The sequence below is a fragment of the Leptopilina heterotoma genome, unplaced genomic scaffold, assembly GCF_015476425.1.
Source record: "Leptopilina heterotoma isolate Lh14 unplaced genomic scaffold, ASM1547642v1 Lhet_123, whole genome shotgun sequence".
NCBI lineage: Eukaryota > Metazoa > Arthropoda > Insecta > Hymenoptera > Figitidae > Leptopilina > Leptopilina heterotoma.
Genome location: NW_025110842.1, coordinates 596,036 through 619,555, shown reverse-complemented (window position 1 = coordinate 619,555; position 23,520 = coordinate 596,036). Strand labels below are relative to the sequence as shown.

At 18.5% G+C, this 23,520-nt stretch overlaps 2 protein-coding genes across 5 annotated transcripts in view; one reads left to right on the top strand and one right to left on the bottom strand.

The window, feature by feature from the left end:
• The window catches only part of LOC122512649 (calcium release-activated calcium channel protein 1), a 55,004-nt gene that overhangs the window by 16,201 nt on the left and 15,283 nt on the right, over window positions 1–23,520 (bottom strand). For 2 of the 3 annotated variants that reach the window (XM_043628598.1, XM_043628599.1), the window contains one exon: window positions 16,548–16,609. The gene's annotated coding sequence lies outside the window, so the exon portion shown is untranslated. Of the gene's footprint in view, window positions 1–2,541; window positions 2,679–16,547; window positions 16,610–23,520 lie in introns of those variants that run through there. The other variant, XM_043628601.1, reaches the window with a different exon arrangement.
• Window positions 7,094–23,499, top strand: LOC122512647 (SEC14-like protein 4). Of its 2 annotated transcripts, XM_043628596.1 has the most exons (11): window positions 7,094–7,207; window positions 7,658–7,812; window positions 17,844–17,913; window positions 17,997–18,040; window positions 18,647–18,764; window positions 18,881–19,090; window positions 19,192–19,272; window positions 19,572–19,771; window positions 22,359–22,504; window positions 22,855–23,006; window positions 23,358–23,499. In XM_043628596.1, exons 2-11 carry the CDS (start codon window positions 7,762–7,764, stop codon window positions 23,462–23,464), a joined length of 1,179 nt encoding a protein of 392 aa, XP_043484531.1. In that variant the 5' UTR covers window positions 7,094–7,207; window positions 7,658–7,761; the 3' UTR covers window positions 23,465–23,499. The 2 variants fall into 2 exon arrangements, with proteins under 2 accessions (XP_043484531.1, XP_043484532.1); XM_043628597.1 differs by lacking the exons at window positions 7,094–7,207; window positions 7,658–7,812 and adding an exon at window positions 12,243–12,402.

The window sequence follows — 23,520 nt, the reverse complement described above, 5'->3', positions numbered from 1 at the left end:
TAAAATTTTTAAATAATTCATTTCTTTCGACTAATTTTAGGCAAATTCTAATTTAAATAATTCAATTCCTGAGGAATTTTTATCATTCATGAAAAAATTTAATTCTTATGAAGATTTTTACGAAAATTTTTCTTAAATAATTGAATTCTGTTTGGAAATTTTATGAAAATAAAAGATATTGAAAATTATTTTACAAGAATTTAAAAAAAAAAAAAAATTTTTAAATATAAAAATTCTATTCAAATTTGTGACAATACATTGAATGTCTATGTGGTATTTTACTAAATTTTTTTTGAAAATAATTGGATTCCTTAAAACATTTTATTATTTATGAAAATAATTGAATTCTTGCGAACGATTTTATTAGAATTTTTTAAAATAATTGAATTTACAAGAAGAAATTTATTACTTTTAAAAATAATTGAAATCTTCTGATGAATATTGTTATTTATGAAAATAATTGAATTTTTGCAAAGAATTTTATTAAAAAACCTCAAAATAATTGAATTTTCGGGAATAATTTTCTTATTTATCTTTAATAATTGAATTCTTAGAAAGAATTTTATTTTAATTGTAATTATAATTCATGTAAAAAATTCTAATATTTTTGTAAATAATTGAACTCAGTCAGAAAATATTCAATTATTTTAGAAATTTAAAAAAAAATTCTTACAAAAATATTCAATTATTTTATGAATTTTTAATGTAAAGAGTAAGAACTTTTTACATAAATTAATTTAAAATTAGTTTATTTAAAAAAAATTTCAATGTTTAAAGAAATTTTCAATTATTTTAGAATTTTGAACTAAAATTCGTTACAACTATAATTGTTTTTGAGATTTTAACCATAATTATTTCAAATTTTCAATTCTCTAAAAATTTAGGACAAAAATTTTTCACTGAAATTCAATTATTTTTCAACATTTCAATAAAATTCATCTCAGGAATTCAATTTCAATCATTTTTAATTGAAATTTAAAAATATTTGAATTATTGCGAAAAATTTTATTAAAATTTTAAAAAATAATTGAATTTCAGTGAAAAATTTTGTTATTTTTGAAAATAATTGAATTCTTTATAAGAATTTTATAAAAATTGTTTTAAATAATCAATTTTTTTCGAAAATATAATAAATATTATTATGAAAATGATATTTTAAATAATTGGATTCTTCTGGAAAAAAATAATTTGTGAAAATAATTGAATTTTTCCATTAATAAATTTCAAATAGTATTAAAAATAATTGAAATTCTTCGATGAGTTTTATTATTTATGAAAATAATTGAATTCTTGCTTAGAATTTTATCAAAATTATTTTTATGTAATTGAATTTCCATGATAAATGTTATTATTAGTGAAAGTAATTGAATTGTTTTGAAGAATTGTATAAAAATTTTGTTAAATAATTGATTTTTTCGAATTTTTTTTTGAAAATTCTATTTCAAATTAATTGAATTCCTGTGGAAATTTTATTATTTATGAAAATAATTGAATTTTAGATGAATTTTATAAATTATATTTAATAATTGATTTTTTTTGCGAAACATTTCTGAAAATACTAGATATTGAAAATAATTGAATTACGAGAATTTTTTTTTGAAAATAATTGAATTTCGAGTATTTTTCGAAAATAATTGAATTTGGAATATTTTTTGAAAATAATTTAATCGTTTTAAAGAATTCGATTATAATATTCGAGAATATGTTTTTGATTCCCAGTATTAGCGAATTTAAGTTGGCACTTTACTAAGAATAAAATATTAAATAACAATTCAAAAAAATATTGAAAAATAAAAATTTATTTTTAATTCTTTTTTTTTTGAAATAGTTTTTTTTTGTCTCATCTTTGTATTCTCTACAAAAAATCTTTGTCCCCTTCAAAAAAAAAAAAAAAAAAAAAAAAAAATATACTTAAAAATTCGATCGTCTTTCTCAATCAAAGACGATGATCAAAGTCCCTTCGGAGACAAGTGACCAGTCACGGTCGCCAAAGGAAAGTGAATAATTATTTTTCATCAACTAACAGATTACAATCATGCCGCGAAAGAGCGAGATATTGGTAACTGGAAATAGCTCTATAATTACATTGACATTATAGCGAATGAAAAAAAAATAGAAAAGTATTGAAATTTCCCAACTGACAGAAATAACTTCTAAATCGTTTCGATAATATTTCTCTCAAACAATATATTTTACCACAATCCCTATTTTTTTTTTTTTTTTTTTTTTTTTATTTATTATTATTAAATTAATGATTGTTTTATTTTTTTTCTATGTTAATTCTCTAAAGAAATGCAAATCTATTAACTAATAAAGAAATGGAAAACTATTCACTAGGAAATAAATCGAAATCTAGATATTCAGAAATAGATCAAAAACTATAAACGAGATAAATTTAAATTAAAGAAAAACGAAGTGAAAAGTGAAATTAAAATTGAATTGAAAATTGAAATAAAAATTGGAACTAAACGATTCAAATTAAATTAATTTTGAGAAACAATCAAATTGATAGTGTAATGTAAAAAAAATTGAGGTACTCACAGAGGAAAATGGAGAAAATTGAATTTATTAATATTATCGACTGTCCAAGGGAGATTATTCAATCTTGAGTAAGCACTGGTTCACTCTCAAAAGACGGTTAACTCTGTGTGAGGTTTGATTATGTTATACAAACGTGGGAAAAATTGAAATGTCTTTAAACTATTGCGCACGCGTACGCAACATAACATCGAGTGTCATGTCTCTGTGTGAACTTCAATAATTTATAATTGGCACAATAAACGCGTTTATTGCCCTCTCATCCACTCTAATACTTTATATACATAAATCGAATAGTTAAAAAACTATTTTTATTACTTTGAACAACAATGTCTCAATTATTTATCATTAAAAAAAAAAAAAAAAAAAAAAAAATTTCCTACTTGAAAGAAAAATTTAATTTGTTCCTTAGAAATTACTAGGGTAATGTCAAAGTTTACCTCCTTCAAAATACTTAAAAACTCTTTTTATTAATTAAAATAACAATATTTCAAACATTCATCATTAAAAAAAAAAAAAAAAAAAATCCTACTTCAAAAAAAATTTTAAATGTCCCTTAGAGATTATTAAGGTTTACCCTACTTCAGAACACTTAAAAACTTTCCATTACTTACAATAACAATATTTCAAAAATTCATCATAAAAAAAATATTTCCTACTTGAAAGAAAAATTTAATTTGTTCCTTAGAAATTATTAGGGTAGTGTCAAAGTTTACCTACTTTAAAATACTTAGAAACTCTTTTTATTACTTACAACAACAATATTTCAAACATTTATCATTAAAAAAAAAAAAAAAAAAAAAAAATCCTACTTTAAAAAAAAAATTGAACGTAAAACTCTGGAGGAACTTAAAAATCTCGACATGAATACGTTACAATTATTCTGTATTTTTTAAAAATTCGCCAACCCTCGAAACTTTTTTTGAAATATATTAAAAATAAAATAATAAATAAAAAAACAAAATATTAAATAAACAAACCAATACCTTCTCATATGAATATATGATAAGAATGCAATAAAAAAAAATTTTTTTAAATAAAAAAAAAATTGAAAAAAGTAAATAAAATGCATAAAGCCTTTTGTTTGCCTCATAAACAAAATACAAAACCTTCAAAAAATTGTTTTTTCTATTTCTGACCAGATTTAATTTTTTTATTATTATTTAAATTATTTCAAAAGTTTTAATGCAATTATCTTGATAAATGACAAGATTCAATTATTTTTAGGAGTATAAAAAAAAATTATTTGCAAAATTCAATTATTTTTATAAATAACAACATTTATTAGAAGAATTCAATTATTTTCAAAAGTAACAAAATTCTTCGAAGAAATTCAATTATTTTTAAAAAAAAACCAAAAATTCTTTGCAAAATTCAATTATTTTTATAAATAACAACATTCATCACAAGAATTCAATTATTTTCAAAAGTAACAAAATTCTTTAAAGAAATTCAATTATTCTTCTTCTTCAAAAAAAAAAATTCTTTGTAAAATTCAATTATTTTTATAAATAACAACATTTATCACAAGAATTCAATTATTTTTAAAAAAAAAACCAAAAATTCTTTGCAAAATTCAATTATTTTTTAAAGTAACAAAATTCTTTAAAGAAATTCAATTATTCTTCAAAAAAAAAAAAAAATTCTTTGTAAAATTCAATTATTTTTATAAATAACAACATTTATCACAAGAATTCAATTATTTTTCAAAAAAAAACCAAAAATTCTTTGCAAAATTCAATTATTTTTTAAAGTAACAAAATTCTTTAAAGAAATTCAATTATTCTTCAAAAAAAAAAAAATTCTTTGCAAAATTCAATTATTTTTATAAATATCAACATTCATCACAAGAATTCAATTATTTTCAAAAGTAACAAAATTCTTTAAAGAAATTCAATTATTCTTAAAAAAAAAAAATGCTTTGTAAAATTCAATTATTTTTATAAATAACAACATTTATTACAAGAATTCAATTATTTAAAAAAAAAATTCTTTGCAAAATTCAATTATTTTTTAAAGTAACAAAATTCTTTTAAGAAATTTAATTATTCTTCAAAAAAAAAAAAATTCTTTGTAAAATTCAATTATTTTTATAAATAACAACATTTATCACAAGAATTCAATTATTTAAAAAAAAAATTCTTTGCAAAATTCAATTATTTTTTAAAGTAACAAAATTCTTCGAAGAAATTCTATTATTTAAAAAAAACAATTCTTTGCAAAATTCAATTATATTAATAAATAACAATATTCATCACAAGAATTCAATTATTTTCAAAAGTAACAAAATTCTTCGAAGAAATTGAATTATTTTAAAAAAAAAAAAAATTCTTTGCAAAATTCAATTATTTTTTTAAATAACAACATTCATCACAAGAATTCAATTATTTTCAAAAGTAATAAAATTCTTCAAAGAATTTCAAATATTTTTCAAAAATTTTAACGAATATTTCGTCTAGAATTCACTTTATCTTTATAAATAGCAAAATTTTTCGCTAAAAAAAAAATTCAATTATTTTCAAAAATTTAAATAAAATTCTATGGAAAATTTCAATTATTTTCACAAGTTTTTTGTAATTCTATGATTTTCAATATTATTTTCATAAAATTTTATTATTGAAAAAAATTTTTGATAAAATTCTACGAAAACATTAAATTATTTTCATAAAATAATAAAATTTCATTTAGGAATTCAATTATTTTCACGGCGCAGAATTTTAAATATTTTTAATAAAATTTTAAATAAATTCCTCAAAAAATTGAAAAAAAAATTTTTTTTTAAACTTGACGAATGAATTCAAATTGAAGAAACATTCAATTATTCAATAAAATAATTTTAAAAATTGAATATTTAATCAAATTATGTAAATATTTCAGAAAATAATTGAATTTTTGATGAATTTTAGTTCAAAATTCATAAAATAATTGAATATTTGTAAGAATTTTTGGTAAAATTTCTAAAATAATTGAATATTTCCAGACAGAATTCAATTAATTAGAAAAATATTATAATTTTTCCGAGGAATTCAATTATTTTCAAATATTTTAATAAAATTGTTCGAATGAAATCAATTATTTTAAATAGAATTTTAATTAAATTTTTTTGAAATAATTCAATTATTTTTTTATAGATTTTAATTGAATTCTTCCTGAGAATTCAATTATTTACGTATAAATAATTTTTCGAAAGAATTCAATTATTAAAGATAAAGAACAAAATTATTCTCGAAAATTCAATTATTTTCACGGATTTTAATAAAATTCTTTGCAAAATTAAATTATTTTTATAAATAACAATATTCATGACAAGAATTCAATTATTTTTCAAAGTAATAAATTTCTTCTTGGAAATTCAATTATTTTTAAAAATTCTAATAAAATCTTTCGCAAGAATTCAATTATTTTTATAAATAATAAAATGTTTTTTAGGAAGTCAATTATTTTCCTAAATAATAAAATGCTTTTTAGGAATTCAATTATTTTCAAAAAAAAAATTTAATAAAATGCCACACAGACATTTAATTATTCTCAAAAAATTTTAATAGAATTCTTTGTAAAATTTAATTATTTTAAAATACTTTTTGCAATTTAATGATTTTCGATATCAACTATTTTCATCAAATTTCCAAACCGAATTCAATTATTCAACAAAAAAAAAAAATTGATGAATTTCATCCAAAATAATTTAATTAGTTGAATTAATTAAATTATTGGCAAAATTTATATAAAAATATTTTAATAAACTTCTTGCCAATATTTTAATTATTTAAACAAAATTTAATAAAATTCATCGCATAAATTCGATTATTTTCATGAAAATTATTATTTAAATTCATATCAGGAATTCAATTATTTTCATAAATATTATTATTTAAATTCTTCTCCGGAATTCAAATATTTTAAAAATTTTTTAATAAAATTCCTCAAAAATTTTTCAATAAAAAAAAAAAAATTTTCAAAAATTGTTATTATAAAATTCAATTATTGAATAAATTATTTATTTTTATTTAAATAATTGAATTTTCTAATAAAAAAATTGATTTAAAAATGTGGCAACCCTGAATAAAAAATTCAACAAAGCAAACATTTAAATTCGTCTTCAAAAGTTTATGTTTCTAAATTGCGTCGTGTATGTACGTTTAATTTTTTTTTTTTTTTTTTTTTTTTTTTTTAATATCAAACAGTAATTATTTTGAAATAGTGGAAAGTCAATTTCTGAAAATGCGTCTGTATAATACGTATATATTTTTAATTTCCTTGAGGAATTAAATTAAAGCGAAGTGAGCATTTCTCACCTCTCAGGAGAAAGAAAATAGTGGGGTTTGACCTGGAGTTGTCTCGAAGTCCCTCCGAGTTTTATGATTTCTGTTTAGTCTTCAATCAGCTTTCGCGTTGATAGAGCGAGTTGTTTTTTTTATAATTGAAAACTCGCTCTTCACTTCATCGCTAATTATTTTTCAAAAAATATTTTCCATTATTTAATTCCCTGAAGTTTGAAAAAATAACAAAAAAAAAATCGAAATTGTAATTTTAATAAAAATGTCCCTTATTTAATTTGTAATTATAAAAAATTGTTTTTCTTTTTAAAAGTGTGCACATCGTCAACTAAGTTTTTGGTTTAATATTTAACAATAAATCCACTAACTTTGCATTTTAAAATGACTCGAAAGTAATTTAACAAAAAAAATACTTCATTAACTAATAAAAAAAAAGATTAAAAAAATTTTAAATTTAATTTAACAAAAAAATATTTCATTAACTAATAAAAAAAAGATTAAAAAATTTCAAGTGTAATTTTTCCTAATTTTCTAAAATCGTAACACAAAATTCAAAGGATTTTTTTTTTTGACTAAAAATTCCAAATTGACTTAAAAAGAAAATAATATTTAGAAATTGAATTTAAATTATAAAATTTAGAAATTAATTATTAAAAAAAACTTATGCAAACATAAAAATTTAAAAAAAAATTAAAAAACTTATGCAAAAATAAAAATTAAGAAAAAAATTTAAATACTTATGCAAAAATATAAAATTAAAAAAAATATAAAAAAATCTTATGCAAAAATAAAAACTAAAAAAAAAATTAAAATAAAAAATTCCGCATGAAATATTTTTACAGCAAGTAAACTAACAAACTAAAAAGTTAGAAAGTGTCACAAAAAAAGACGTTTGTAATTAAAAAAGAAAAAAGGAAAATAAAAGGTAGCAATAAATTGAAAAGTCATGGCTCCGTCATTAAAACTCGCGGACGATCAACGATTTGCTTTAATGAAGGTAAAATAATTTATTTATTGTTGACTGCGACCCACAGTTCAGGGGAAAACACAATTAACTACAAAGTTAACATTTACTGTTTATTAAAAAAATATATACACGTTTTATAATTTTTTTTTTTTTTTTTTTTTTTTTTTAATTTTATAACTACATTTTATAATTTTTTTTAATAAAAATTTTCCAGTCTTGAAAATGAATGTCAATAATTAATTAACAGTTATTTAGTGTTTTTTAAAAACTGGTTTGTCACAAGAAATAATTAGTTAAATAATAAATTTGATATTAAAAAAAATTTGGAAAATTAATTAATTCTTTTATCAGCATCTTTAGTAATTTATTTTTTTATTAAGTAATTTTATTTAATCTAAACAAAGGCAAGAAAAACATTTTGTCTTTTATAATCAAGAATGAATTATTTCGTATTTTATTAAATGATGATTTTAAAAATTATTATTAATTAATTAGTTAATTTAGTCAAAAAAAATTAGAAGCACTTGTTTATAGAGTATTTATAAAGAAATTTATAAAACACTTGATAAAATAAAAAATTTATTATATTATCAAATTATATAAATTTATACAAAAATTTACAAATTATATAAAAATTTATAAAACATTTATAAATTCCCTTAAAAAATTTATAAAATAATTGATAAATTTATATAAATTAAAAAAAAATTAATAAATTTATTAAAAAATTTATAAAACAATTGATAAATTTATATAAATTAAAAAAAAATTAATAAATTTATTAAAAAATTTATAAAACATTTATAAATTTATAAATAATAAATAAAAAAAAAATTTTTTAATTTATAATTTATAAATTTATTTAAAAATTTGTAAAACAATTGATAAATTTATAAATTTACAAAAATTGTATAAATTTATATAAAAATTTATAAAAAACTTAAAAATTTTTATATAAAAATTTATAAAGAATTAAAAAAAGTAAACAAAAATAAGAAACATTCTTGTAAAATAAACAAATTTGTACTAGTTCGCTACTAATTTATTATCAAAATAATTTACTGATGATAAATGATAAATTTTTTATTATTTAAAAATAACAACCAAAATGACAATTAATAATTGCTTACTTGATAAAATTAAAGTTAAATTATTAACAAAATTGATAAAACATAATTTATCGTGTCCCATTTATCTTTGTAAATAAATAAATAATTAATAAATGATTGTCAATAATTAATAGTACAAAAATAATAAAAGTAAAAAATAAAAATTTTTAAATTAGAAAAAAATAGTTAATCTGTAAGTTAATGTAAATAATTAAGTTGAGAAATAAATAACTAATTAATTAAATTAATTAAATATTTAAATAATTTACTCATAGTTTACAATTATAATTTACTAATAGTTTATAATTATAATTACTAAATAATTAAATAATTAAATAATTAAACAATTAACTGGTTGGTTATTATTAAACTACTGAATATACAAATAATTGACTAATTACTTTAACAATTGAATAATTAAATAATTAATTACTTTAATTAAACAAACAAAAATAATTTACCACTTATTTAAACAATTGAATAGTTAAATAATTAATTGATTTCAATAATAAATTAATAAATTATTTAATTGATTAATTTATTATTGAAATCAATTAATAGTGAGTAAAAATCGCATTAATTTAGTATTTGAATTTTCTCAGAATTAATTTAGTAATTAAGTGAGTCATTAAGTAATTTTTTAATTAAATATTTCAAAAAGTATTTAAATAATTAATTAATTTCAATAATAAATTAATTAATTAAATATTTGATGAAGTGAATAAAAAAAAATTAGTAATTAAAAATTAAAATTTAAAAAAAAAAACTAAATTAGTAATTAATTAATTTATTTGCATTAAATTAGTATTTTAATTTTCCCCAGAATTAATTTAGTAATTAAGTGAGTAATTAAGTAATTTTTTAATTAAATATTTAAAGAACTATTTAAATAATTAATTGATTTCAATAATAAATTAATCAATTAATTATTCGAGCAAGTGAGTAAAAATTGCAATGAATTAGTATTTTAATTTTCCCAGAATTAATTCATTAATTAAGTGAGTAATTAAGTAATTTTTTAAATTAAATATTCCAAGACGTATTTAAATAAAAATTTCTAAAAAGTTCCGTTAAAAGCAAAAAAAAAAAAAAAAAAAAATGCAAGAAAAAATGAAAAACAAAAATTAACGTTTAGGATTGAAAAAAATGCAAATTTTAATGAAATAGAAAAAAAAAATAAAGTCAAGACGGTTCGAAAGCAAATCGTTTCAGGTTGTTAGCCTTACGCATTAACCTGGAAGAATTCCAATGAGGTCGAGATCGTATATCGTGATCGAAAATGTTAAAAAAGAATTTATTCATTTCTTTTTTCAATTCAATATAAGAATATAAACTAATTATTAAAACCGTTCGTCTATTAATAAAGAATAAAAAGTGTTGTTACGCGATTAATTTTTTCCAAACAAACAAGAAAAAAAAATGAAAAATATTTTATCAACAAAAAAAAACAACAAAATATTAATCGACAATGTTCTTTTTTTCGTAAACACAATATAAAGAGGTCAATTCTCTCGCGAAGCATTGATGATCACACTGTGTAGCAGGTTCTACTTTCTCAGATGAATGAATAAAAGGAACCAACTTTCAGTATAATAAAGAATCGTTTACAATTATATAAATTTTTTTTTTTTTTTTTTTTTATTTTCATTAATTCTTTTTTCTTTTCTATTTTCACTTTTTTAATTCTCTTTTCCATTTTAATTGCTTCTTTTATTTTACTTTGTCATAAAATTTAACAATTCTCCATATTTATAACATTGTAAATAAAACAAAATTATAAAAAAAAAAAAAAAATTAACAAGAATAATTAACAAAATTTGATTGAAAGTTCTATGAAAGATTTTCATGCTAGAATTCATATTGAAAGTGGAAGTAAATAAACAAATATTAATTATATTCATTCTTTAAGAATTTTTTTGTTAGCTCGTAAAAGTTGAAAATTTTTTTAAAATACTTTTTTCTTGAATCGAAAAAAAACATAAACATTGAAATGTGGCAATTTTGTTTGATAAATTTCCGATTTATATCACGTGCACGTAAAAATGTGTGTGACCCACATTTGATGATGTAATTATTTGCAACTGCTAAAGTTGTTCAACTTTATATATCGTTAAAAAATTTTATATTCGACAAAGTACCGTAAATTCTCTAAATCAAAGTTTAAGTGAATTCTCACTTATTTAAAGTGAATTTAAAAATATTTCAAGTGACTATTTACTTAAAGTGATTATTCACTTATTTAAATTAAATTGTTCACCAATTTCACGTTTCAAAAAAATTCAATTATATTTTTAATATTTTTCGAAAAAATTCAATTATTTTAAAAAATTTCAATAGAATTCAATTATTTTCTAAAATTTTTATAAATTCTTCGTAAGAATTCAATTATATTTATAAATAGTAAAAATTTTTGCAAAAATTCAATTATTTTTCAACAAAATTTTTAAAAAAATTTCACAAAAGAATTGAATTTTTTTCCTAATTTCATTATAAAAATTGTCAATAGAATTCAATTATTCCATTCTTTTAATAAATATTAAATTCTTTTTGCAAAAATTCAATTATTTTTCAAAAAAATTTTACAAAAGAATCAATTTTTTTCTTAATTTGTTATAAAATTTTTCAATGGAATTCAATTATTTTCTAAAATTTTAACAAATCCTACGAAACAATTCAATTGCATTTATAAATATAGTAAAATTCTTTGAAAAAATTCAATTGTATTTATAAACAATTTCACGAAAGAATTCAATTTTTTTCAGAATTCGTAACAAAATTTTTCAAAAAAAATTCAATTATTTTCTAAAAATTTTTAAAAATTCAATAATTAAATGTTTAATTTTAATTATTAACAAACACGATTATTTTAAAAAACTTTACAGAAATTATTCATAAAATTCAATTATTTTTTCAAGTTTTTAATTAAAATTAGTAAAAAAAAAAACTCAAAGAAATTTTCCAAAAAGAATTTTTAAACAAAAAAATTGTTATTATCATCAAATTTTTTGTGAAAATTCTTTGCAACAATTTGATAATTTTCAATATATTTTAATTTTAAAATTGAAAATATTTTAAACAATATAAAAATTATAATATAATAAAAATAATAATTTTTTAAGTTTTAAAGTAAATTTCTAAATTAAACTCCAGTTAACATGAAAATAAAACTATAATTACATTGACTTTTCTTGGAAATGCAATTTTTCAGTTCATTCACTCTTCATTCGAGATTATTTTAATTTTATTCAAAAGGCAATTTTCCTCAATTAACGCGATGTTCTATATAAAGGGATCGTTCCCCTCGAAAACTTTCAGTCAGCATCCAGTTTAGATTTGCAAGTGTCTGTTAAAACTATACTTATTAAATTGTTTTTAAATTTTATTTATATTATTTATACCCTCAAAAAAAAAAAAAAAAAAAAAAAAAGAAAATTAACGAAAATTTTTCAAGAAATTCTCAAAAATTCTATCACATTCAATTATGGGATATATAAATGTTTTATTAAATAAGGTAAATACTTAAATAATAACCTTAAAGGAAAAAAATAAAAAATTTATAAAATTTAAAAAATTCATTAAATTTAAAAATTTTTGAAATTGATTTAAATTAAACTTAAAAAAATTAAAATTTAAACCAAATGAAAGGAAAGAATAATAAATAATTTATTTATAAAATAAATAATTAAAATTATAAAAAAAATAGAAGTGAAGAAACAGAAAATTTTTTTTTTAATTTTTGTAAAAGTCAAGTACGTGAAAATTAAAACAAATAATTTAAATAAATTTATAAATTTGAAACGAATAAAGAAACAAAGAAAAATATGAAAATTTTTTGCAAAAGTCAATTAAGTTAAAAAAAAATTGCTAGTCACGTTTTCGATTATTGACTTAACGTGAATTTACTTTTCAAAAGACAACACATATACACTCGATGACAGTCGACTCATTATTTATGCAAAGAGAGAAACGCCTAACAATGTTGAAAATAAAAATATTGTTCTACAATTTACAGAAAATTAATTTTTATACAATCAATTCGATTTTTAATATAAAACATCGAGTGCTGTACAAGTAATGTATTAAATATATTCTTTTACTATTATTTTTATTATTAATAAATATTGACTACAATTTTTTTTTTTTTTTTTTTTTTTTTTTTTTTTTTTTAATATTAATAATAATCAGTAATTTGATACTTTTAACAACAATTATTATTAGTATCATTAATATTGTTATTATTTATAAAAGTAATTTTATAAAATTTTATAAAATAAAATTTTTAATAAAATTTAATAAAATTTTTAATATAATTTAATAAAATTTTTAATAAAATTTAATAAAATTTTTAATAAAAAATTTTATAAAAATTCACAAATAAAATATATACATATTATTAAATTTGAGAATGACTAATGTATTTATATATTAATCGAGTGAAAACTATTTTTGAACAGAATGAATTAAATTAAAATTTCAATTTTGAATAATTAAAATTTTTTTTCTTTTTTCTATAGAGATAATTTTCAAAATAGTATAAATCTCATATGCCTTGTAACATTTTTAGAATGCTGATAAACAGGTTTCCAAAACAATGCAGAAAAACTCACCGACCTTATGCATTATAAATAATTTACTGTAATATCAATTTTTTTTTCTTTTGAAATTCTCAAAACAAACAACATTTTATAAATAATAAAAAAACCCGGAAATAAATATTTTACAAACGATATTTTACATATATTGAATTAAAACAGTTTGAAAGAATTTTATCTTATAATTTATTTTCAAAAAAAAAATATTTTTGTAACAAAAAAATATTTTAAATATTTAATATTATTATTTTTACTAATAATTAACATGTTAATTTAAATAAAAAAAATATTTCTATTTGCTTTTCTAAAATTTTCAACAAAATTATAATTTAGAAAAATTAATTTATATATATTTTTTTTTTTAAATAATTAAATGACATTTTTACTATTATTGCCATTATTTTTTTATTATTATTATTTAAAATATTATTTGTACTACCATTACCCACTATAAAATTATAAAATTAATTAATTAATTCCCACTATTCAATAATTTTTTTTTTTTTTTTTTTTTTTTTTTATTGAATGGATTACCTCAACGAAAATTCATTATCAAATTCCCATAACCATTGATTAATAAAAATCACATAAAAATAAACTAATAGCCTTTGATATAACAACTATCGTTAAACATTGTCATTTATTCGATTGAATTTCATAATTTTTGTATTAAGTTTCAGAGAAAGTTACAAATCATTCGCTCCAATTGTGCAGAGATTGCGCTCAAAGTGAACATAGAAAAAAAAATTGCAACAATCTTAGAAAGTAGATTTGCAACAATTTTTAATGATCAAATTGCAAAAAAAGAGAGACTGAGACAGAAAAAAATTGGCAAAATAAAAATGTAAATTAACGCTCTAGTAATCGCTTTATAAATATATTTCCAAAGAAAACAGAAAATAAAACGTTTTTCAACGCTTTTCATTCAACATTCGCGTGGTAATTTTATTTCAATTTCGCTCACGAATTCATCCATTAATATTCAACGAGAAAATTTCATTCGTGGTAAAAACACAGTTATAATAAAGCGAGAGAAGAAATTTGCCATTACAGATTTAAATTACGCGCCCGCATTTAAACTCGAGAGAGACTTTCCATCAATTTACTTTCGAGAAAAAAAAAATTTTTTTTTTTTTTTTTTTTTTTTTTACTTATCTTTTTCATCTTCAAAAGGATAGATAAATTACGTTCCGTTAATTTTCGTCATTTCGCTTATTCTTTTTTTTTATAATAATAATGATGATGAATGCGTTACAAATTATAAACTTTCAAATTCGAGAAATGGAAATTTAAAAATGCGTGAAAAAATTTAACGAAGACTCGTTATTATAATCTGTAATTATTGTAAAATAATTTACAATTTAGATTGTGATCTTAAAATTGACGTAAGAAAAATGAATTTTAATATTAATTGCAAGAACTAATTATTCAAATAAAAGAAAAATAAAGTAAAAAAAACTAGAATTAAAGAAAGAGAAAAAAGTAAAAATAGATAATAAATTGAAATAAAAAATATGTATGATTCCTTTAGTTTCGAATAAAATTAATAATATTCAAATTTTTTTCAATTAAATCAAAGAGACATTAAAGTAAAAAAAAAAAAATTTAATAAATTAATAAGACATACAAAAATATAAATATCTTAATTAATAAAGTAAATAATAATAATAATAATAATAATAATAATAATAATAATAATAATAATAATAATAATAGAATTCGATTATTTTCTAAAATTTTAATAAGTTCCTTGGCCAAATTCAATTATTTTTAATTCAATTTTAATGACGTTTCATAAAAGAATTCAATATTTTAAAAATTTTTTCGAAAATATGCAATTATTTAAAAAATTTTTTAATAAATCCTTCGAAACAATTCAACTATAATTATAAATAGTCCACAACAGTCCATAAAAAATATTAAAAATTAAAAGAATTCAATTTAAACTCCTTTTTATGACAATTTTGATCTTCTGCTAGTTTCCGGCTGTGATTACTAATATTTAAAAAGGGTTTAAAAGTTTCTAAAATTTTTTTTATTATTCATGGTGTTATTCAGCACCATTTTAGCAACAATTTAGATTGTTAACAGTCCATAAAAAATATTAAAATTGAAAAGAATTTAATTAAACTTCTTTTTTGAGATTTTTGATCTTCTGCTAGTTTTTGGCTGTGGTTACTAACATTCAAAAAGGGTTTAAAAGTTTCTGTAAAATTTTTTTAACATTCAGGGTGTTGTTCATCAACATCTTAGCATCAATTTAGATTCTTAGCAGTCAATAAAAACTATTAAAATTAAAAAGAATTTAATTTAAACTTCTTTTTATGACAATTTTAATCTTCTGCTAGTTTCCGGCTGTGGTTACTAATATTTAAAAGCTTTTAAAAGTTCCAATAAAATTTTTTATGCTCTATGGTGTTATTCAGCAACATTTTTGCAACCATTTAGATTGATAACATTCCATAAAAAATTATAAAATTTAAAAGAATTTAATTAAAACTTCTTTTTATGACAATTTTGGTCTTGTGCTTGTTTCCGGCTGAGGTTTCTAATATTTAAAAAGGGTTTTAAAGTTTCTATAAAATTTCTTATCATTCAGGATGTTGTTTAGCAACATCTTAGCAACAATTTACATTGTTTACAGTCCATAAAAACCATCAAAATTTAAAAGAATTTAAATTAAATTTCTTTTTATGACAATTTTGATCTTCTGCTAGTTTCCGGCTGTGGTTACTAATATTTAAATGGGTTTAAAAGTTTCTATAAAATTTTTTATCATTTAGGGTGTTGTTCACCAACATCTTAGCATCAATTTAGATTATTAACATTCCATAAAAAATATTAAAATTTAAAAGAATTTAATTAAACTTCTTTTTTGAGATTTTTGATCTTCTGCTAGTTTTCGGCTGTGGTTACTAATATTCAAAAAGGGTTTAAAATTTTCTAAAATTTTTTTAACATTCAGGGTGTTGTTCATCAACATCTTAGCATCAATTTAGATTCTTAGCAGTCAATAAAAACTATTAAAATTAAAAAGAATTTAATTTAAACTAAATTAACTCACCACTTTCATTCTCTTTTTGTCCATCCTGATTTGACCTCCTCATCGCTCCCCTTTTCTTCTTTCTAAAAATTAAAAAAATTATTTTTGTTAGAAATTTTTAAAACAATTTTTTTTACTACTGTTCTATAAACAGAATATTTTGTTAAAAATCTATTTATTTCAGTCCAATACGGATTGAAACGAATTTTTAAATTACGATTCAAAACAATTATTTGTTAATAATTTACCAAATTAATTGTTTGTTAATAATTTACCAAATTAATTATTTGTTAATAATTTTCTAAATTAATTATTTTTTAATAATTTACCAAATTAATTATTTGTCAATAATTTACCAAATGAATTATTTGTTAATAATTTAACAAATTAATTATTTGAATTAATAATTTGTAAAAACAATTTTACGTTAATAATTTCTGAAAACAATAATTCTACGTTGTAGTAATTTTAATGAAAATAATTAGAGTGCATATTAAAAAATAATTTTCACTTTTTAGAGCATACGCAACCTTGAGGGAAAAATAATTATTGCCTAAAAACAGGAATATTTACAAAATTTCCGATTGTTATAATATATTATTATCATATTATTGCGACATATGCGTCGGACTCGCGCGAAATATATAATATCTAACGGAAATTATAACTTCGTTTGACATAATTCATTTCCTCTCTTGTATTATAAAATTTCTTTGCGTGCAAGAATTATAAGGAGAACTATTTTTATTTGGTCAAGGTGCATGTTCAGTTTAAGACATAAGCATACATATATATTTAACTGCACGAAGTGAAATGACACTCTTTTCATTACAATCCTTATTTTTCCACTTCTTTTGTAAAAAAAATTAAAAAAAAAAAAAAAAAAAAAAAAAAATTTAATTATAAATTTTTAAGTTCAAAAATTAACAAATTCTTAAATTCAAAAATTAACAAACTCTTAAATTAAAAAAATTAACAAATTTTTAAATTCAAAAATTAACAAACTCTTAAATTAAAAGATTAACAAATACTTAAATTTCAAAAATTAAGAAATTTTTAAATTCAAAAATTAAGAAATTTTTAAATTCAAAAATTAACAAACTCTTAAATTAAAAGATTAACAAATTCTTAATTTCAAAAATTAACAAATTCTTAAATTCAAAAATTAACAAACTCTTAAATTAAAATATTAACAAATACTTAAATTTCAAAAATCAATAGATTCTTAAATAAAAAAATTTTAAAATCTTAAAATTTTAAAAATGTTTAATTCTAAAAATAATAATTCATTAAAAATGCAGGTCTTCTATGTTTCAGTTTAGAAGAAGCGTTCAGGATTGTCTAAAGCCCGAGCATGACGATCATTTTTTATTGCGATGGTTAAGAGGTAATTTACAACTAAAAAAACAAAAAAGAAAAAATTTGTCAAGACAGAAAAGTAAAACAATAAATGATTAATATTTATCGTAGCAAGAAAATGGGACGCTGCGGCGGCTGAAAAAATGCTAAGAGACGTGAGTATTGTTTTTTCTAACTAGAAAAGTAAAAACTAAATTACTTTCAATTATATTTTACTATAAAATTACGGAAATAGTATTTTCATTAATTTTATTAATTATTATAATTATATAATATTATTATTATTATTATTATTTTTTTTTTATTTTATTTTTTTTTTATTTTTATTTTTTTTTATTTATTTATTTTTTATTTTTTGATTTTTTTATTTTATTTTATTTTTGATTTTTATTTATTTTTATTTTTTTTTTATTTTTTTTTTTATTTTTTTTTATTTTTTTTATTTTTTTATTTATTTATTTTTTATTTTTTTATTTTTTTATTTTATTTTATTTTATTTTTGATTTTTATATTTATTTTTATTTTTTTTTATTTTTTTTTATTTTCTTTTTTTTTTTTTTATTTTTTTATTTATTTATTTTTTTATTTTTTTTATTTTATTTTATTTTATTTTTGATTTTTATATTTATTTTTATTTTTTTTTTATTTTTTTTTTATTTTATTTTTATTTTTTTTTTATTTTTTTATTTATTTTTTATTTTTTTTTAAATCAAAGAATGATTATAAAATAAATAATAAAAATTTTGATTGTGTGATTCGAGTCTTTGGAGTGGCGAAAACAATGGGACGTGGACAATTTAAATGATTGGGACCATCCACAATTACTCAACGTTTATCTTCCTCATGGAGTCTGTGGCTATGACAAGGACGGAGCGCCAGGTTCTAAATAATTATATTAATTCTTCCTTCCTTTAAAATTAAAATAAAATTTGAAAAATAATTTTCGTCTTAATTTTTTTATTTTTACTTTCTTTTTAAAAAAACATAAATTTCAGTGGTGATTGTTCCCTTCGCTGGATTGGATATGTATGGAATATTGCACGTGGTCTCGAGGAAGGAAATGATAAAAATAACGGTAAAACAATTGGAGAGTTATTTAAATATTTGCAACGAGCAGGCAAAAAAACATGGCCCAATTGCTGGACAAATAACAATTATTTTCGATATGGAGGGTTTCAATTTACGTCAGTACATGTGGCGACCGGGTAAAAAAAAAATATTTTATTTCAAAAACAATTTTTAAAAATTAACTTTTTAAGGTAAAAAATTTTTTTTTAATTTTTTGAAAAATTAATTATTTACACAGCTGGAGAAGTTGTCCTGGCGCTAATTCAAATGTACGAGGCAAATTATCCGGAAATCCTAAAGATTTGTTTTATCATAAATGGTGAGTTTTTTTTTTTTCTGTCGTAAGTAAAATTCGAATAAAAAAAGTAGAGGACCTTAAAAAATTAAAAAACGAAATGACCCACGAGAGGAATTGAACCTAGGACCAATGGTTTGAAAACCAACGAACTAACCACTAAGCTACTAACTAAGCCACTCTTAAATAATTTAGATAAATTCATTAATAAAATATTGTTAATAATTCTTAGATTTCTTTTAATTAAAGCAATTTCTTAAAAAAAAAAAAGAGGATGAAGTGAGGAAAGGAAAAAAAGCCGTAAAAGTTTTAATTTCTTTCAGCACCGAAAGTGTTCACATTCGCCTTCTCGATAGCAAAGAGATTCATGAACGAGTACACACTGTCGAAAATTCAAATAATCAAAGCCGATCCAAATAAATGGAGACCTGCCATCCTGCAACTTGTACCCGCCGATCAGCTTCCAAAGCACTTTGGAGGAAGTCTCACTGATCCCGACGGAAATCCCCGACTAACGACAAAAGTAATTTAAATTTTTATTAAACTTTTCCTTTTGCTTTTAAATCTTTAAAATGCTGCATATTTTTTTTTCCTGATGAACCCTTTAAGCCCCTAGCGGTATCGATAAAAAGAAATCACTTTTGCAGTCGAATATATTTATAACTTTTTTAAAAAAATTTTCAAAAAATACTCAAAATTCAATTATTTTCAATTTCTAGTATTTTCATCAAATTTCGCAAAACAATTCAATTATTTAACAAAAAAAAATTGATAAAATTCAATTATTTTCATAAATAATAAAATTTCCACAGGAATTCAATTAATTTCGAATAGCCTCTTCAAAAAAAAAAAAATTCGAAAAAATGAAATTAATTAATTATTTAACAAAAATTTTTATACAATTCTTCACAATAATTCAAATACTTTCACTAATAATAACATTTTTCATAGAAATTCAATTATTCAAAGAAAATTAAAATTCTAAGGAATAATTCAATTATTTTCACAAATAAAGTTTTCCAGAAGAATTCAATTATTTAAAATAAAAGTTTCATAATATTTATTAATATTTCGAAAAAATTAATTATTTAAAACAATGTTTATAAAATTCTTAAAAAAAAAAGTTCAATTATTTTCAAAAATAACAAAATTTTTCACAGAAATTCAATTCTTTTTAAAATATTTGAATAAACTTTCTCGCAGTAATTCAATTATTTTCATAAATAATAAAATTCTTCTCAGGAATTTAATTATTTTTGAAAATTTAAATAAAATTATCAACAACTATTCAATTATTTTCATAAGTAATAAAATTCATCGCAGGATTTCAATTATTTTTTATACAGTTTTACAGGAATTGCTTGAAAATTTGAATTTCAATTCCACGAAAAAATCAATTATTTAAAATTTTTTTTTTAATTTTTTGAAAAAATTCAATTGTTTACAAAAATATTAGAATTTTTCACAGGAATTCAATTATTTTTGAATAATTTAATAAAATTAATCGAAAGAAATCAATTATTTTAAATACAATTTTAATTAAATTTTTCTGAAATAATTCAATTATTTTTTTAGATTTTAATAAAATCCTTGTTAAGAATTCAATTATTTACGTATAAATAATTCTTGAAAAGAATTCAATTATTCAAGATAAATAACAAAATTATTCTCGAAAATTCAATTATTTTCACGGATTTTAATAAAATTCTTTGCAAAATTCAATTATTTTTAAAAATTCCAATAAAATCGATCACAAGAATTCAATTATTTTCATAAATAATAAAATTCTTCTCAAGAATTCCATTATTTTCATAAATTTTAATAAAATTCTTTTTTCAAAATTTAAATTTTTTTCATAAATTATAAAATTCTTAAAAAAGAAAATTCAATTATTTAAAAAAATTTTTTTTATAAAATTTGCCGTAAGAATTCAATTATTTTCGTAATTTATAAAATTTTTCAGAAAAATTCAACAATTTAAAAAAATTTTAGTAAAATTCGCCGCAGAAATTCAATTATCTTTATAACAAATAAAATTCTTCAAAAGAATTCAACTCGGATTCAAAAATTTTTCATTAAATTCTTTGCAAAATTTCAATTATTTTCATAAATAATAAAATTCTTCGGCAAAAATAAAATTATTTTCAAAAATTTTAATAAAATTCGCCTCAAGAATTCAATTATTTTCGCAAATTATAAAATTCTTCACAAAAATTAAATTATTTTCGAAAATTTGACTAAAATTCTCCGTAAGAATTAAATTATTTTAAAAAGATTTAATTAAATTCTTTGCAGGAATTTAATTTTTTTTTTCATAAAATTTCTTCATCTCGAATTTAATTATTTTCAAAAATAATAATATTAATCAAAAGTCTTCACAAGAAAATTCGATTATGTTTATTTCATTTATTATTTTTATTTTTATTTTTTATTATTATTTTTTTTATTTATTTTATTTTATTTTTATTTTTTATTATTATTTTTTTTATTTATTTTATTTTTTTATTTTATTTTTTTTTAATAATAAAATTCTTCTTACGAATTCATTTATTTTTCTGAAAATTTCAATGATTTGCATTAATTCAATTATACTTTGAAAAAATTTCATTCAAATTTCTTTTTTAAAAGAATCAATTATTTTCAAAAATTCTAATACAATTCTTTGCAAAAATTCAATTATAGTTTCATAAATTACAAAACTCTTCAGAAAAATGCAATTATTTCAAAAAATTCTAGTAAAATCTCCAGCAAGAATTAAATTATTTTCATAAATAATAAAATGCTTTTTAGGAATTCAATTATTTTCAAACAAAATTTTGATAATTTTGGTCGACAAGTTTAAATATTTCGATAGCTACTTTTTTAAAATTAATTATTATCGAGTTAATTATTTTCAATTCATAATTATCTTTAAAAATATTTTTAATCATAGAGATTTTGAATAACTTAAATAAATAATAAATTTTCTCTAACTATTTTAAAAATATTTCCTTATTTACAAAATAGATCTGAAATCGAATTAATTCAATTCGAATGTGATTCAAATTTTTAGCCTTGAATTTTAAATGATAATTAAAATAAAAATAAATAAAAATATTCGATTTTTTCAGGTTTGCCAAGGAGGCAAAGTACCGAAAACAATGTATAATAATAAAAATGAGAAGGACAAGCAAAATGATTTCACCACAGCGACAGTGAAAAAGGGAGAGAAATTAAAACTAGAATTACCAGTGGATGAAAGCGGCTCAATTTTAAGGTAATTTGAAAGGAAACGAGAAAAATTTCCTGCTTTTAAATACAAAAAAAAAAAAAAAATGGAGACGTAATTTTTGCTTTTTAATTTAAAAAAAATAATTGATTACAAAACGAATAAAAATTAATAAAAAAAATGCAAATATTTTTTTCTCATTTTTATTTTTATATACTTCGATATATTTAATCGAATTAATTAATTGAATTAATTAATAAATTATATAATTAATTGAATTAATTTTTAGAATTTATGATAGTTAATCTCTGGTTGTATTTTTCTTTTTGGTTTAAATAAAAAAAAAGTAAATGCAAAATAAATAAAAATTGATAATAATAAATAATTCATTTGTTTAGTTGGGAATTTCGCACTGAAGAGCACGACATTAAATTCGGAATACTTCGTAAAACGAACGAAGGCGGAAAAACGGAAATAATTCCAATTCATCGAGTATCAGCGCATCAAATGGACGAAATTGGCATCGTCACTTGCGAGGGTTCTAGCACATGTAAGTTAATTTAGACCTTACAACCTCGAAAAAAATTCTCAACCTGCAAACAATAGAAAATTAATTTAATTTTAATTTTAATTTTAATTTAATTCTTTAATTTTAATTTAATTTTAATTTTAATTTTAATTTTAATTTTAATTTAATTCTTTAATTTAAATTTAATTTAAATTTAAATTTAATTTTAATTCTTTAATTTAAATTTAATTTAAATTTTAATTTAATTTTAATTCTTTAATTTTAATTTAATTTAAATTTAAATTTTAATTTTAATTTTAATTTTAATTTTAATTTTAATTTAATTTTAATTTTAATTTAAATTTTAATTTAATTCTTTAATTTTAATTTCAGATTCTTTCGTTTTCGACAATTCCTACAGTTTGCTGAGAAACAAAAAAATTCACTATTCCGTACGAGTTCTACCACCGACGAATGTTTTAGAGGAAGTGAAAAAGTGACGCGACAATTATATTTTTCTAAAATTTGTAAATAATTTTTTTTTCTATAAGAGAAG

Excerpts from the sequence above, each read along its gene's own strand:
- LOC122512647 (XM_043628596.1), top strand. The coding sequence starts at position 7,762 with ATGGCTCCGTCATTAAAACTCGCGGACGATCAACGATTTGCTTTAATG. Across the intron at positions 18,765-18,880 it reads TGACAAGGACGGAGCGCCAG|TGGTGATTGTTCCCTTCGCT; the intron begins GTTCTAAATAAT and ends CATAAATTTCAG. Across the intron at positions 22,505-22,854 it reads GAAAGCGGCTCAATTTTAAG|TTGGGAATTTCGCACTGAAG; the intron begins GTAATTTGAAAG and ends TCATTTGTTTAG.